This window comes from Zalophus californianus, chromosome 10, assembly GCF_009762305.2.
Source record: "Zalophus californianus isolate mZalCal1 chromosome 10, mZalCal1.pri.v2, whole genome shotgun sequence".
NCBI classification, from domain to species: Eukaryota; Metazoa; Chordata; class Mammalia; order Carnivora; family Otariidae; genus Zalophus; species Zalophus californianus.
The window spans coordinates 97158540-97173387 of NC_045604.1; the positions used below are offsets into that span (position 1 = coordinate 97158540).

The 14848-nt window shown below is 60.0% G+C and overlaps 2 protein-coding genes across 7 annotated transcripts; one reads left to right on the top strand and one right to left on the bottom strand.

Annotated features, from left to right (window-relative positions):
* Window positions 1-82: 82 nt before the first annotated feature.
* ZNF646 (zinc finger protein 646) lies at window positions 83-9439 on the top strand. Of its 4 annotated transcripts, XR_003523060.2 has the most exons (4): window positions 285-465; window positions 1536-6948; window positions 8241-8710; window positions 9145-9439. XR_003523060.2 is itself a non-coding variant. In XM_027611503.2 (3 exons), exons 2-3 carry the CDS (start codon window positions 1608-1610, stop codon window positions 8360-8362), a joined length of 5463 nt encoding a protein of 1820 aa, XP_027467304.2. In that variant the 5' UTR covers window positions 83-363; window positions 1536-1607; the 3' UTR covers window positions 8363-8396. The 4 variants fall into 4 exon arrangements, 3 of the variants coding, with proteins under 3 accessions (XP_027467304.2, XP_027467305.2, XP_027467303.2); XM_027611503.2 differs by lacking the exon at window positions 9145-9439 and having other exon boundaries at window positions 83-363; window positions 8241-8396; XM_027611504.2 differs by lacking the exons at window positions 285-465; window positions 9145-9439 and adding an exon at window positions 83-274 and having other exon boundaries at window positions 8241-8396.
* Window positions 9044-14651, bottom strand: PRSS53 (serine protease 53). Of its 3 annotated transcripts, none has more exons than XR_004819348.1 (11): window positions 13901-14651; window positions 12944-12964; window positions 12676-12838; window positions 12072-12337; window positions 11793-11947; window positions 11408-11627; window positions 10489-10639; window positions 10159-10403; window positions 9950-10075; window positions 9478-9694; window positions 9044-9181 (listed from the first exon to the last, which is right to left on the bottom strand). XR_004819348.1 is itself a non-coding variant. In XM_027611506.2 (11 exons), the coding sequence occupies exons 1-11, from the start codon at window positions 13956-13958 to the stop codon at window positions 9162-9164; spliced, it is 1662 nt and encodes a 553-aa protein (XP_027467307.1). In that variant the 5' UTR covers window positions 13959-14651; the 3' UTR covers window positions 9044-9161. The 3 variants fall into 3 exon arrangements, 2 of the variants coding, with proteins under 2 accessions (XP_027467307.1, XP_035577999.1); XM_027611506.2 differs by having other exon boundaries at window positions 9930-10075; XM_035722106.1 differs by lacking the exon at window positions 9044-9181 and having other exon boundaries at window positions 9462-9694.
* Between the last annotated feature and the right edge of the window lie 197 nt (window positions 14652-14848).

Consider the following 14848-nt stretch of genomic DNA (forward strand, 5'->3'; position numbering starts at 1 on the left):
CAGGAAGTGTTCTCGAGGCAGAGCTTTCGAGGGGAACCTTTTGCGGCTAGGACACTTCCTGTTTCCTAGTAACAATAGGAAGTGTCCGCAGAGCTGGGGGTGGACTCTGGCTCCGGCCAGCTGCGCCCTCTTTCCTCTCCCTCTTTCCTTCTCCCTTTTCTCCTTTCCTTCTTTTCCTCCTTTCCCGCCTCCCAGGAACCCTGGCGAAGTGTGCGTGTGTGGGAGCGCGAGAGCCCCCCGCAGCCACCCCTTGGGGCGCGCGGCTGCAGTTAGGGTGAGGGTCCCAGTGCGCAGGCGCGCTCCCGTTCGCGGTCCCCAACGGACTCACCCGCGGCGGGAACGAAAAGGGGCCACCCGAGCGAGGTAGGGGTCCTGAGAGGAAATTGGCCGAGGAGATGAGTGAGGCGAGAAGACCTGGTTGGTGGCTGATCAGGAGAAGGGGCTCGAGCGAAGGGGCTTTGTGAGGTGAGAAGTCGGGGAGCAGGTTCAGTGAGGGGGTTTAGATCCGGAGATATGAGTTGTGTGTATAGAGGTCCCATGGGAGTGAAGAATCAGAGTCAGCGAAGGCCAAGGTGATGGAGGAGGCATAGGGGCCTGCTAGGGAGAGAGTAAGGGCTTTGGAAAGAAGATTGCCCCAGTCACTGGGTTTGCTCCTGTGTAAGCTGGGATAACAGGCGCTGCAGTGTGTTTCGAGGATTCAGTGACACAACGAATATTCTTTACTTAACACAGTGCCCCACACATGGTAATGCCCACTTAGCATGTGTTGATGTCACCATGCATATTTTAAGAGGAGACAGAAAAAAATGAGAAGGGTAAGAAAGAAAAAGGTAGGGGGTGAAGAACAACCAGAAATGAGTTGGAATTTCCAAGATACAAGATAATTTGGGTTCAGGGGAAGTAGGTGAAGGAAGTGGCCAAGAGAGTCTTAGGAAAGAGACCTTGTGACCCTGAAAGGAATAGGGGAGGTGGGGGAACAAGCCAGCCCTTTCTTTGAAGAGGGTCTAACCCTACCTCTCAGGTCCTCAGCTGTCAACTGAAGAAAAAGACTGCTTTTCAGTGTCTCTAGGCCACTCTGTTTAGCGGAGGGGTCAAGGAGAGAGGATTGGACTTCGCCCATTTGAAGGTCCTAGAAAAGGTTCAGGTTTCCTTTTAAGAGGTCACAAGAGATAGGTTGGTTGGTTGTTTCCGAATTATACAGAGGAGAGGGTTAGGGACAGTAGATTTTTTGGATTTGGTCTGATGAATAGAGGTAGGTAAGTCTGTGATCAGAGATGAGGTTGCATCCCTCTAGACTTCAATGTCCTTATCTCTGTCTCTAGGGATGAGTTAGGCCTAGGGGAGCTTCCATATTTGGGGAGCTTTTGTGCAGGGAGGCCTTAAATGATGGATGCTTTCAGATCTAGCAGAAAGCAAGTCCCTGGGCATTACTGCTTGGGGACCATTTCTGTGACCTCTGATGAGCTTGTTGCTTGTAGAGCCAAGAGGCAAAGTTAACTCAGGCCTTCCTTCTGACCACCACCCCCTCTTCCTAGGCCTCCCAGAGGAAGATGCTGCTGCCACCTGCCTGGTGTTCCTGAACCTCCAGGTTTCTGCCACACTGCCCCATGGAGGACACGCCCACCTCACTCAGCTGCTCTGACTGTCAGCGCCACTTTCCCAGTCTCCCGGAACTGTCCCGGCACCGCGAGCTGCTCCATCCATCTTCCCAGCAGGACAGTGAGGAGGCAGACAGCATCCCTCGGCCCTACCGCTGTCAGCAGTGTGGGCGTGGCTACCGTCACCCGGGGAGCTTGGTCAACCACCGGCGGACCCACGAGACTGGTCTTTTCCCCTGTACCACCTGTGGCAAGGACTTTACCAATCCCGTGGCCCTCAAGAGCCACATGAGGACTCATGCTCCCGAGGGCCGCCGTAGGCGCAGGCCTCCCCGCTCCAAGGAAGTCATTCCGCGCCTGCAGGGGGAAACAGCATCCTCTGACTCTAGGGACCAGAGGCTTAGCCCTGGGGAAAGCTGGACAAGCCAGAAAAAACATGCCGAAGAGACATCTGGCTGTGAGTCTGGGCCTGACCCCAGGGCAGCTCTGAGCGCTAGGGAGGATCCACCCACCAGACAAAGAGAAGGCTGGGAAAGGCAGCCAGATTCTGAGGAGGGTGCAGAGGGCTGGGGGCCCACTACCAGTTCTGCCAGAGCCACCCCGCTCCCCACCGCAGCCAGCAGCCTCCTTAGCAATTTGGAACAGTATTTGGCTGAATCCGTAGTGAACTTCGCCGGGGGCCACGAGCCCCCTCAGTCAACTCGTGCTGAGGAGGAACGGCGGTACAAGTGCGCTCAGTGCGGCAAGACTTACAAGCATGCCGGGAGCCTGACCAATCACCGCCAGAGCCACAGCCTGGGCGTCTACCCTTGTGCCATCTGCTTCAAGGAGTTCTCTAACCTCATGGCCCTGAAGAACCACTCCCGACTCCATGCCCAGTATCAGCCTTACCAGTGTCCTCACTGTCCCCGTGCCTTCCGGCTCCCCCGAGAGCTGCTGGACCACCAACAGTCCCATGAGGGTGAAAGGCAGGAGCGGCTATGGGAAGGGAAAGGGACGCCCGCCACCAACGGGCACGTGGAGGAGAGCAGCCAGGACCAGCTCCCGACTACACAGATGCTGAACTGCTCCGGGGAGCGCAGCGCCTCTGGGGAGCTGGAGGACGGTGGCCTAGAGGAGTACCGGCCTTTCCGCTGTGGGGACTGCGGCCGCACTTACCGCCATGCTGGGAGCCTCATCAACCATCGCAAGAGCCACCAGACAGGTGTCTACCCCTGTTCCATCTGTTCCAAGCAGCTGTTCAACGCGGCTGCCCTCAAAAACCATGTGCGGGCTCATCACAGACCCCGGCAGGGAGCCGGGGAGGATGGGCAGCCATCAGTGCCACCAGCCCCCCTGCCTGGGGCTGATACCCCTCACAAAGAGGAAGAGGTCCCTGCCACCACCCTGGACCACCGCCCCTATAAGTGCGACGAGTGTGGTCGGGCTTACCGCCACCGGGGGAGCCTGGTGAACCACCGCCACAGCCATCGGACAGGAGAGTACCAGTGCTCACTCTGTCCCCGCAAGTACCCCAACCTTATGGCCCTGCGTAACCACGTGCGGGTCCATTGCAAAGCTGCTCGCCGCAGCGCAGGCCCAGGGGCTGAGGGTCCCCCCAGCCACCTCAAGGGAGAGCTCCCTCCTGACCAAGTGGAAGCAGAGGCAGCCCCACATACAGATCAGGGGCGTGGGTGCAAACACGAAGAGGAGGCGGCTGCGGCCGATGTCCCCCCAGCAGCAAATAGGACAGCACCACAGATCTGTAGCGTGTGTGGGATGCTCTTTGAAGACCCTGAGAGCCTTGAACGTCACGGCCGGACCCATGGGGATGGGGAAGACAGCAGGACAGAAACCAGGGCGTCCCCTCCTCGGGCATTTGCTTGCCAAGATTGTGGAAAGAGCTATCGCCACTCAGGCAGTCTTATCAACCACAGGCAGACCCACCAGACGGGGGACTTCAGCTGTGGGGCCTGCGCCAAGCACTTCCACACCATGGCCGCCATGAAGAACCATTTGCGACGCCACAGTGGGCGGTGGGGCCGACAGCACGGGAGGCGGGCCAGCAGTGCTGGCAGTGGGGGTGAAGCCAAACTCCCGTCAGGCGGGAACTGGGCCCAGGACTTCGTGGGAAACAGCAAGGGCCTGGACTGTGCGCGAGACCCTTCAGGGGGAGGTCCTAATGGAACCGCAGGCAGCTCGGAAAGCAATGAGGGCTGTCTGCAGACTGAAGCCGAAAGGGCTAGATGTGGGCTCGAGCGGGCGGAGGCCCGTATCCAGGGTGATAAAGAGAGCAGGGGTACTGAGGAAGGGCTGGAAAGGAAGGAGGCCTGTTTCCTAGACAACTTGGACATCCCAGGCAATGAGGAAAGCAATGGGACTCGCTTCTGTGATGGTCTCCCTGGGGTGGACGAAGACCGGAAACGAGCCCCTGGCCAGCCCAGCTCCCCGCACCACTCTCCTGTCACTGGCTGGCAGGCGGAGGTCTCCCACACGTGTTCGGACTGTGGGCATTCTTTTCCTCATGCCACCGGCCTGCTGAGCCACAGGCCGTGCCACCCCCCGGGCATCTATCAGTGCTCCCTCTGCCCGAAGGAGTTTGACTCTCTGCCTGCCCTGCGCAGCCACTTCCAGAACCACGGACCCGGGGAGGCCGCCCCTGCACAGCCTTTCCTCTGCTGCCTCTGCGGCATGATCTTCCCGGGACGGGCTGGCTACAGGCTTCACCGGCGCCAGGCTCATGACTCCTCTGGCCTGACCGAGGGGGAGGAAGAGGAGGGGGAGGAGGAAGGAGCCGCAGGGGCAGCCTCCACCCGGAGCCCTCCGCTGCAGCTCTCTGAAGCAGAGCTGTTGAATCAGCTGCAGCGGGAGGTGGAGGCGCTGGACGGAGCTGGTTATGGGCACATCTGTGGCTGCTGCGGTCAGACCTATGATGACCTAGGGAGCTTGGAGCGTCACCACCAAAGCCAGACTTCTGGGAACACCACAGACAAACCTCCCAGCCACTTAGGAGAGTCAGGCGATGCCATGGGAAGGGTTGCAGGTGACGACCGTGTCTTTGAGGGCACGGTGACCTCTCTCTCTGGGGAAGGTGGGGACACAAAGTCTGGAGAGGGAGTGGGTGCTATGGTTGTAGACAGCCTTTGCATGCGGGGGGAGGAAAGTCCGCCAGAGGCCCAGCCCCGCCCCTTCCGCTGCAACCAGTGTGGCAAGACCTATCGCCACGGGGGCAGCCTGGTGAACCACCGCAAGATCCACCAGACTGGAGACTTCATCTGTCCCGTCTGCTCCCGCTGCTACCCCAACCTGGCTGCCTATCGGAATCACCTGCGAAACCACCCGCGCTGCAAGGGCTCCGAGCCCCAGTTGGGGCCCGCCCCGGAGGCCGGAGGCAGCAGCGAGCCTCGGAACGTGGCAGAAGAAGGGCTGGGGCAGGCAGATGGCGGAAAGCTCCAGGAAGAACTTAAAGTGGAGCCCTCGGAGGAGGTGGCAAGGGTGAAAGAGGAGGAGTGGGGGGAGGCCACCGTGAAGGGGGAGGAGGTGGAGCCGAGGCTGGAGACGGCAGAGAAGAGCTGCCAGACCGAGGCCAGCTCTGAGCGGCCCTTCAGCTGTGAGGTGTGCGGCCGGTCGTACAAGCACGCTGGCAGCCTCATCAATCACCGGCAGAGCCACCAGACTGGCCACTTCGGCTGCCAGGCCTGCTCCAAAGGCTTCTCAAACCTCATGTCCCTCAAGAACCACCGGCGCATCCATGCAGATCCTCGGCGGTTCCGCTGCGGTGAATGTGGGAAGGCCTTCCGCCTGCGGAAGCAGCTGGCCAGCCACCAGCGGGTCCACGCCGAGCGGGGCGCGAGCGGGGGCACCCGGAAGCTGACGCGGGAAGATCGGCCCTTCAGGTGCGGGCAGTGTGGGCGCACCTACCGCCATGCCGGCAGCCTCCTGAACCACCGGCGCAGCCACGAGACCGGCCAGTACAGCTGCCCCACATGCCCCAAGACCTACTCCAACAGCATGGCCCTGAAGGACCACCAGCGGCTGCACTCAGAGAGCCGGCGGCGGCGAGCAGGGCTGTGCCGGCGGGCAGCTGTGCGCTGTGCCCTGTGTGGCCGGGGTTTCCCTGGCCGGGGAGCTCTGGAGCAGCACCTGCGAGAGCATGAAGAGGAGACCAAAAGTGGTCAGAGAGGCACGGAGGACAGTGAGGGGACCCTGGCCGATGACCAGGGACTAGAGGAAAGGTCGGGTGGTCCTGAGTCAGTTCTCCAGCTGGAGGACAGAGCCAGGAGGCTGCGGGAGCAGAGGCCGAGCCCCACCGGGGCAGCAGGTTCAGAACCCACCGAGCCGGGACCCGGGGACGTGGGGAATGCCGAAGAGAGGCAAGGAGACGGGGGGCCAGTGAGTCGCGGTGGAGATTGGGTTCCTCGGGGTCATGTACTGACCAAGCCAGCAGATGAGTCAGAGGATAGTATCCCCAAGAGTCCTTGCCATCTTGGCAACACCCAGCCCAACGGACCTAGTCTGAGTTCTGTGGCTGGCTGGCACAGTGCAGACAGCCGACCTCAGCTCCAGCCCGAGAGTCCCCCATTTTCCTGCAGCCGTTGTGGCAAGACATACTGCCAGTCGGAAGGCCCTTTGAACCGCCACAGCACCCCCGAGACAGACTGCCACCATTGCCTGCCCTGCTCCAAGGAGTTCTCGAACCCTGTGGCCACTAAGAGCCACAGCCGCAACCACGTAGCTGCCCAGACCTTTGCCTGCCCCGACTGTGGTAAGGCTTTTCAGGCCCATCATGAACTAGCCAGCCACCTGCACACTCAGGCCAGCGGCCTCAGTCAGATGCCACCCCAGATACGGGAGGCCACAGGACCTGAAGGTGGGACTGTGGAGGATGAGGTAGATAGCCCCGGCCAAGGGGAAATCCAGAAGTCCCCACCGGAACCCCCCAGGGGCCCAGGAGAGAATGCTGGGAGAGCTGATGGGGGGCAAGGAGTAAAGTCCCCAGTGGCTGAAGACGAGGAACGGCCCTTCCGCTGTGCCCAGTGTGGGCGGTCCTACCGCCACGCCGGTAGCCTGCTGAACCATCAGAAGGCCCACACCACTGGACTCTACCCCTGCTCCCTCTGCCCCAAACTTCTACCCAATCTGCTGTCCCTTAAGAACCATGGCAGGACCCACACAGACCCCAAGCGCCACCGCTGCAGCGTCTGTGGCAAGGCCTTCCGGACTGCTGCCCGGCTGGAGGGTCATGGGCGGGTCCATGCACCTCGGGAGGGGCCCTTCACTTGCCCTCACTGTCCCCGCCACTTCCGTCGCCGAGTCAGCTTCCAGCAGCACCAGCAGCAGCACCAGGAGGAATGGACAGTGGCCAGCTCTGGTACGGGGGCATGAATGGCTTGGGCAGAGGACAGAAAGGTCCCAGAGGAGGTGGGCACAGAGTGGGGGTGGGGGGGCGAGGAATGAGAGGAGAGGGTCCTATGGCTTCCAAGAGGTGTCGGGGGGCAGGGGGGCTTGGATGTGGAGAAGAGTAGTTTGAGGATCCTGCCTTGTGAGGGCTGAGATTGAAACCCTGGGCCAGGCCAACAGCATGGTGGGTTGGACAGTGGGGTGGGATAGGGTGTGCGCAGGGGCAGAGGCAGCTGCTGTGCAGGAGCCGAAGAGGAAGGGGCTTTTTGTTTGGGGAGGGGAGGCGAGGCAGCTCTCTGGCTACTACCTCTGGGAACTCCCCTGATCCAGCCAGTAAAGGAATGATTTCCAGAGAAAAATATGGTCTAGGTGGTGCTCTTTCCTTGAGGGGGGCAGGGAGCAGGAGAGTGAGGAATGGGGCGTGGGAGGCACCCCCAGACTAGACTGCTCTGTGGCTTTTGTGCTGACTTGGCCAGGGAAACCGGGCCACCGGTTGGCCCCCAGCTCCCTGTCCCTCTTCCCTGCATCTTGTCTCTGGTCCCCCTCCTCATTTCTTGGAAACTAGACCTTTGGTCCTTTGCTACTGATACTGCCCCATGTCTCTTCTTCCCCTTATTGAACCCTTTCTTTGCTGCGCATCTCCTTTTTAGGAGCCAACCAAACCACTCCTTCTACCTGCATACCCTCCTTCCCACCAACACACCTTTAACTGGAGAACTGAGTCACAGATAATTGTTTCTTTGAAGCCAGGCACAGCTGTAGCAACAACAGTCATTAGCCCCTATCTCCCGTCCTCTATCAGGGGGAATCTCCCTGGAAAGTCACTCCACCCAGCCCAGCTGGAGGATGAAGCTGCGGGGGGAGTGGGGCAGCCTGTTGTTGAGCCCTGGGCTCACACCTTCAGCCTCCCCTAGAGATGTATAGGCCTTCTCCCAGGACCCATTCCATTTAGCGGCCACCAAGGGTGGGCGTCTCTGAGATGGCAGGTCCTTGACCAGAGATTGTCAGGGAAGGAGGGAATGGTGGGTGAGAGTCCCCTGAGAGAGCTGACGAGATAGCTTTCAGGGTAAAAGAGTTCTTGTGACCTCAAGGGAATGAGCAAGAAGCCAGTTAATCAGGCCTGGAAAAGTAATTGGGAGTTCTCATGCAGGCCTCTGGGGCCATGGGGGATGGCGGCAGGGTGGCCTGCAGGCCTAGGGAATGGGGTGCAAGCTGTGTGGGGTTTGCCACCCTCAGTCAGTGACCACCTCTCTTTCTCCCCAGGAGTCCCAAAGGCACCAGCAGCGGGGAGAGGGGACTTGTCATTGCCCCCTCCTCCCACCCCCACGACCTCACTTCTGGATCCTTCACCCCAGTGGCCTGCAGACCTCAGCTTCTCCCTCTAAACTTCAAGTCTCCAAAGATCAGAATACGGGCGGGGTGGGGGGGGGGGTGGCGGGTTGCAGGGAAAGGCTTGATCTCCATGTTTTGCTCAGGAGTAGTTAGGCATCCCCATCTCTCACTCTCCTCTCCCACTGTGCAGAGGGCCCAGATCTCGCTTCTTGCCCAAGGAGGGGCTAAGGTATTCCTCATGTCCTTGTCCTTGAAGGCTCTCCTTTCCCCAGCCTTTGTCACTATGCTCTTCCCTATGACCAGCCCTGCAAGAAACCCGGTGCCAGGCTCTGCCACGATGTGGGGCCACGGTCACCAGCCAGATTCCAACACCAAGGAGAGGCCGATTCAGAGAGCCACAGGTGGGAATGTTGCCTGTGGAAGGGGAGCCTTTTGCTACAATTTGTAACTTATTTTCTAAAGTCTATTTTGTAACAATTTATTTAAGTTTTAAAAAAAAAGGAGAATTGCTCCCCCACCCCCTTAAAAAAAAAAAAAAAGAACGAATTTTCAAAGTAAGTGGCTGGTGTGATCATATCTGAGGGGATGAATAAGGAAGGCTGGGGACGCCTGCATCGCACAGCAGAGCTGGGTGTGGGGGAGCATCCACAGGCGACATCTCCCTGTGCTGCAGGGTGGGGAGTAAGGGCAGCTGCCGGTCCAGGCAGGCTCCTTCCCAGAGCCCGCTGGGCTGTTGGGCCCACCCCAGTGCCTGGGATCACGGGGGGCTGCGGGGGGGTGAGGATGGGAGAGGGGCAGGGGCAGTGACGCAGGATTTGTCTCACTGTGTCTGCAGCATCCCAGAGCCACCTGTCAACAGCCAGCTGGTTTGCCTGTCAGGAAGAGGAAGGAGGGTGGGGTTGGCCTCATCCTCAGAACTTTCCTCCCTCCCTGGAAGAGGAAGAAGGTACTACTTAACCCCCATGACAGATGAGAAAACTGAGGTTTGAAGAAGTTGAGAGGCCTGCTCCAAGTCACAATGATGAAGAACCAGAATTTTGTCCACTTACCCCCCGCCCGCCGCCCTCCGGGGCAGCTAGAGGTGGGTCAGAACAGATCTTTTCCCTGGATTGAGAGAGCATGGGTCTGGAGAGGGACGGGTCAGCAGGGAGGCCCTAGGGCCACATACTCGTGTTGGCGGAGCAGCTCTCGGGCTCGGCCTCGGGCTCCGGCTCCTCAGCAAAATAGACCTGCCAGTCCAAACTGCTGACCCAGTTCTCATACGCAGGGAGCGCCACGAAGACCGCAGGCCTTGCGGGGCCTTGGCAGGCATCTCCAAAGCTGTGTAGCCCAGCCAGGAACCATGTGCCCCTCACCTCGTGCACCAGGGGTGCCCCGGACAGGCCCTGTCAGGGGGCAGGTGACACTGGGTGACTTCCTCTTCTCCCTAGGCCGCTGTGGGGGCAGAAGGGGCTAGGGGCCAGGCCGAGGCTCTGGCTGTTTGGGAGCCAGTTGGCAGAAAGGCCCCGTTTCAAGTGAGAGGCAGGTCTGGAGGCCAAGGCTGGCAGAAGGTCTGTTCGTGAGTTACAGGACAAAGATGCCAGGGGTTGGTGGGGTAAGGTTTGGGGGACCGGGGCTCACCTCACAGTGGGGCGGCTCACCCACAACACTGGAACACACCATCCCTGGCAGAATGGGGACGCTGTCGCTCCCAAGAGTTGCATGCAGCCGGTTGCAGGCCCTGGGCCCCAAGAGGGTCACAGGCACTGTCTGAGGGGATCTGGCGCCTGTAAGGCCAAGGGAAAAGACCCAGCTGCCCCAGTGGCTTCTGAGATGGATGGACGGTTGCTGGTGGGCCTGTCCTACGTACCTGCTCCGTGGCGGGGCAGCCCCAGGACCCAGCCACGTTCCCCATCGGGCAGATGGTGGTCGGAATAGGGCAGGCAGAGCGGCCGAAGGCTGGGGCCTAGTGTCACGGGTTGGGCCAGCAACAGGAGGGCCACATCGTAGCCCCCCTCTGGGTGGGTGTAAGCCCCATGCAGGACGAGTTGCTTCAGGCCCCACTCCTCTGGTCCGGCCCCCAGCCCGATGCTCCATTCCTCTGGGGTCTGGCGCCTGGGCAGAAGCAGCATTGACGGCATCGGGTGGCAGGGCTGCCGACCAGGGCGGGGGACACAAAGGCAAGAGAGACACGGCTCACCCGATGAAGCAGTGGGCAGCAGTCAGCACGACCTCCTCTGACACCAGGGCTCCGCCACAGGCCAGCTTCCCCTGGTGCTTCAGCCTGGCCTCCCAGGGCCATGTGGAGGGGGCTCCTGCCTGGGGACCTTCTCTCCTCAAGGATCCACAGGCTGGAACAGACGGGATGACATCACCTGCCTTCTTGCTAAGTGCTCCCTGCATGCCTGGCCCTGTGCTAAGCACTTCCCACGTACTATCCAATCCTCACAATATCCTTTTAAGTTGGATTTTGTTACCCTCGTTACTGAAGTAACCACAGTCCCAGAGAGGTTAAGTGACTCTCTAGCTCGGCAACCACAGGCAGGTAGCCAACTTGAGACACAAAAGCCGGGGCCCAAGCTTTTACACCCCGATTGTCTGGCCTCGTGAGAGTGGCCCCCATCTGTCTGCACCCCTCCGGGCTTGGACTGGCCCCAGAACTCCTGGCTCACTGGTACTTCTCTTACCATCAAGACACAGCTCTGTCCTAGGAATTCCTTCGCATGCAGTTTGCGTGTCAGTCGGCCTGGCATCCCAGGGCGTGGCTAGAATTTTGAGTGGGAGCCCTGCCCTGTCCCATCTCCCTGGGTCCCTGCTTGGAAACCTGCAGTTTGCTCCCACAACCTTCAATTAGATCTCAGATCCCTCTTCTTACCTAAACTCTAAATGCACGAAGTTCTAAAGTATCTTCTGCCTCTCAGCCCTAAATGGGGCTGTTCCTCTCTTAAGGGCCGAAAGGGGCCTCCAAAGCCCCCTAATTAGCCCCTGACTGTATGTGAATGCCTTGTCCCAATCCTCTATTCTGAGCTCAAATTTCCTTCACTGTGCTGCCCAGAAGTCCTTATGACGCAGGCCTGGGCGTCCCCGCCTGTCCCACTGCTAACGCCCCCTGCTCATACCTACACAGCTGTCCTCGTCACTGATCTCCGGGGTCCCCGGGTTCTGGGACAGGAAGGCCGCCCCCTGAGCTCGAGCCTGCAGCCAGGAGCTGTGAGCAGCCGTGCTGGTCAGCAGCACAGGGGTGTCTTCTTGGGCACAGCTTGATGCAAAGCTGATGATCCCAGCCTGAACCCAGTGTCCGTCAGGCTCACGGCACAGCACGGGGCCCCCAGAATCCCCCTGGAGCCAGGCAAAGGAGTCAAGGGTGGACAGTTGAGCCCCAGCCATGGGCAGACACCCTGTCCCCTAACAGTGGCAGCCCACCCATCCCTGTGGACTTGAGCACCGAGCCCACGGCTAGGCCCCCTCCCCTTCTGTTCCCTTGCCTTGTCTCCCGCATCAGACCTGACAGGGCCCCTGCACCCCAGGCTGGGCGCCCCCGCACAGCATCCCCGGCCGAGCTGGGTTGGCCAGCAGCCGCTGGTGCAGCTGGTTGTAGAGGCAGTTACACGTGGGGCGGCTGATGAGACGCAGGCGCAGATTCCGCAGAGTCCTGGGAGCTGGCACGAGAAGGGGGGTTGGGGGGGAGCAAGGGAGACAGCAGGCGGACAGTTGGCAGCTGGGGCTGTGTGACCTTGGGCGAGCATAGTGCCTCTCTGGGCTTCAGGCTGGGCCACCACTTACCACCATTGGTGTCCTGATCCCAGCCAGTGGCCCAGCAGGAGGTCCCAAAAGGAAAGCGATGGGTAGGTTGGGGCAGGCAGAGGGGTGTGTGGGCCGTGGGGTGGGCAAGTCGTAGCAGGGCCAGGTCTGAGCCCTGGCTGTAGTGGTTATAGGCCCTCGGCAGCTGCAGAGCCGTCACCCCCACCTTCTCGGCCCCTGGGCTCAGCCCCTCACGTTGCAGAGAACCCAGGACAACTGACCAGGAGTTCAGTTCTGTCATTGCTGCCCTGGAAGGGGAGGGACAAGGCCGAGGCACTGAATGCAAAGGGGGACAGTGACACCATGGGAGACACTACTGGGTAGGTGAAAGATGGGCAGAAATCAGCCCAGAGCTTTAAGCCAGGTCCTTCCCTCTCCCAAAACTGTTTTCTCGCTTGTAAGGCTTCTACCACAAACGGTTCAGATTAACTTGATAACGTGTACCGAGCACATGGCACACTCTCAGTAAATGGTACTTTGTTATTCTAGGGGCAGGGGTCAGTTTTACGGGGTTTGGGGACATATCACCCACTCCCCACCCCCCCGCAAAAGCCAGAAACTCAGCTTGACCCCAGCCATGACTCACTTTTCAAAGCAGTGAGCAGCAGTGAGGACCCAGGTGTCGGCCACCAGGGATCCACTGCAGATGTGGACCCCCTGCCTCCTCACACTCGCTTGCCACGGCCACTCGCCAGGTACTGTGATGCCCTCCCGAGGCTCAGGGGGGCCAGGGCCACGCTGCCCACATACTGTAAAGAGGGGTGGATCAGACTGACAGAAGACCCTGGTCCTGCCCTCACCACAGGCCTGGGCCAGATCCAAGAAAGGCCTGACCCCATGTCCCCAGAGCTTACCGTGCTGAGCCGCTTGAAGACCTGGGAAGAGAGAGACACAGGTGAGACGGGGGAGCCTTACCTGCTGGGCCCAGCCTTGGTGGAAGGCAGAGGTTGGGGGGGATGGGCCCCAGGTCCTTGTCTATGACTGTGCGGCTACCTTCCCAGCCCCTCCCAGAATGAAAATATATGAGGTCAAGAAAGAGCTTTTATTAGAACCTATTCAGAGTGTACACTCAGTAATTAATTCTCCTCCTTCAGCTGTGCTCAGCAACTCCTAGGCCTGAGAAGCAGGGCCAGGGTTCAGCTTGGGACGGGTCCAGCCCTCCTCCAGGCTTCAGAACCCCCAACTCCAGCCCCCGCCACTGAGTCAGGGAGGCGGCCTATGTATGTGCAGAGCATTAGCTTAATTGTGCCCTCAGCCTCGATGCCTAAGAGGAAGGATTAGAGGCCGACGTCATGTCCAAGGGGGGGAGGGCTCCAGGAGATGGAGACTCACCCCACCCCTGTTCTGGCGACTCAGACTCCCCCACCTTTCCAGAATCTGCCGGAAACTCTACCAAAGGATCCCCTGCCCTGCCTGTGTCCCATCACAGGCACATCAACATCTGGGCCAGGAGAGGCCAGGAGAGATGGGACAGAGAGATGGAGAGACAGAGCCAAAGGGCTCCCAGAACCTGCCGAAGGTCATTCTGGAAGTAGAGAGGCAGAGAGGGACACAGGGTACACACAGGCACAGTGACTACAGGCACAGACTGTCATCTGGCCCAAGAAAGTCCCACCCGTTTTGTCACAGGTGGCCACATCCACCTCCCCTCCTCCACAGCCAGACACAGGAACATCAGCGAGGGCCTACTGTCACCCCGCAGGCACGCGCCCTCACCCACACCGAGCTGCAAGGCTGCTGGGACAGAGGGCGGCTGGCCCCTGAACGCCCCCCATCCCACGCCCCTCCCCGCTCACACACGGGTGGCTCACCCTCGACGAGGACCACTGCTCCCAGGATGAGCTGCCCTGGTCCCCAGCTCTGCTGCATGCTGCTCCAGGCCACTCTGCCGCCCGTGGTGCTCCGCTTTTCGGAGAGGCCACCTGGGTCTCCCTAGCTCCACCTCTGCTCCGCCCCCGGTTGGCTAAGAGTCAGGTGTCATTGCTTTTCCTCAGGCCCGGAAGGGAGCCAGCGGCTCCTAGCTCTGGGGCTGCGACTGTGTTACCCCAGGCTCTTCACCATCCCTCCGTGCGGCTCAGCCGTGGCCAGACTGCGTGGGTTCAAATCCTAGTTTCCCTAGTTACTGCCTGAGCGACCTCGGACAATTAGCCTGTCCGTGAACTCAGAATTGCTGAATGTGAAAATGCCCGGACCAGAGCCTGACATAGAGTAGACTTTGCCCCAGCGTGGAAGCTGTCCTCTGGGGACTGGGAAGGGCACTGTGGGCAGACTCCCAGGTCTCACTTTATTTCAGCTTTCCCACCTCTCTCCCAGGCCCACGTGCAGGTGGGTCTCACATACCTTCTCCCACCTTGCTTCAGAGGCCGCGTGTGCAGGGCTGGGGACTGAAGACCAGGGCTCTCTACCGGCAGCATGACTGACAAATCTCAGCACCTCTCTGCTGCCTTCCCAGGGCCCAGGGTTACAGCAGCGCCCACCTTTCTGGCAGGTGGTGGAAGACTCAGTTGGGAGGGAAGAACACTCAGGGCGCACCCTTTTTCTCTTCCCCACTTCTAACTCAGGCCGGCCCAAACTGCTCAGGAACCCTGACCGCAACACAGAGACACGAGCCAGATGGCCCCGATGGATCCGAATCCCGAGGGCTCCTTAACCCCCTCCCTGGCACCAGCTGTGTGATCTTAGGTAAATTACTCACCCTCTCTGTACCGCAGTTTCCTCATCAAGATAGGGATAAGAGCATCTACCTCATACAACTGGAT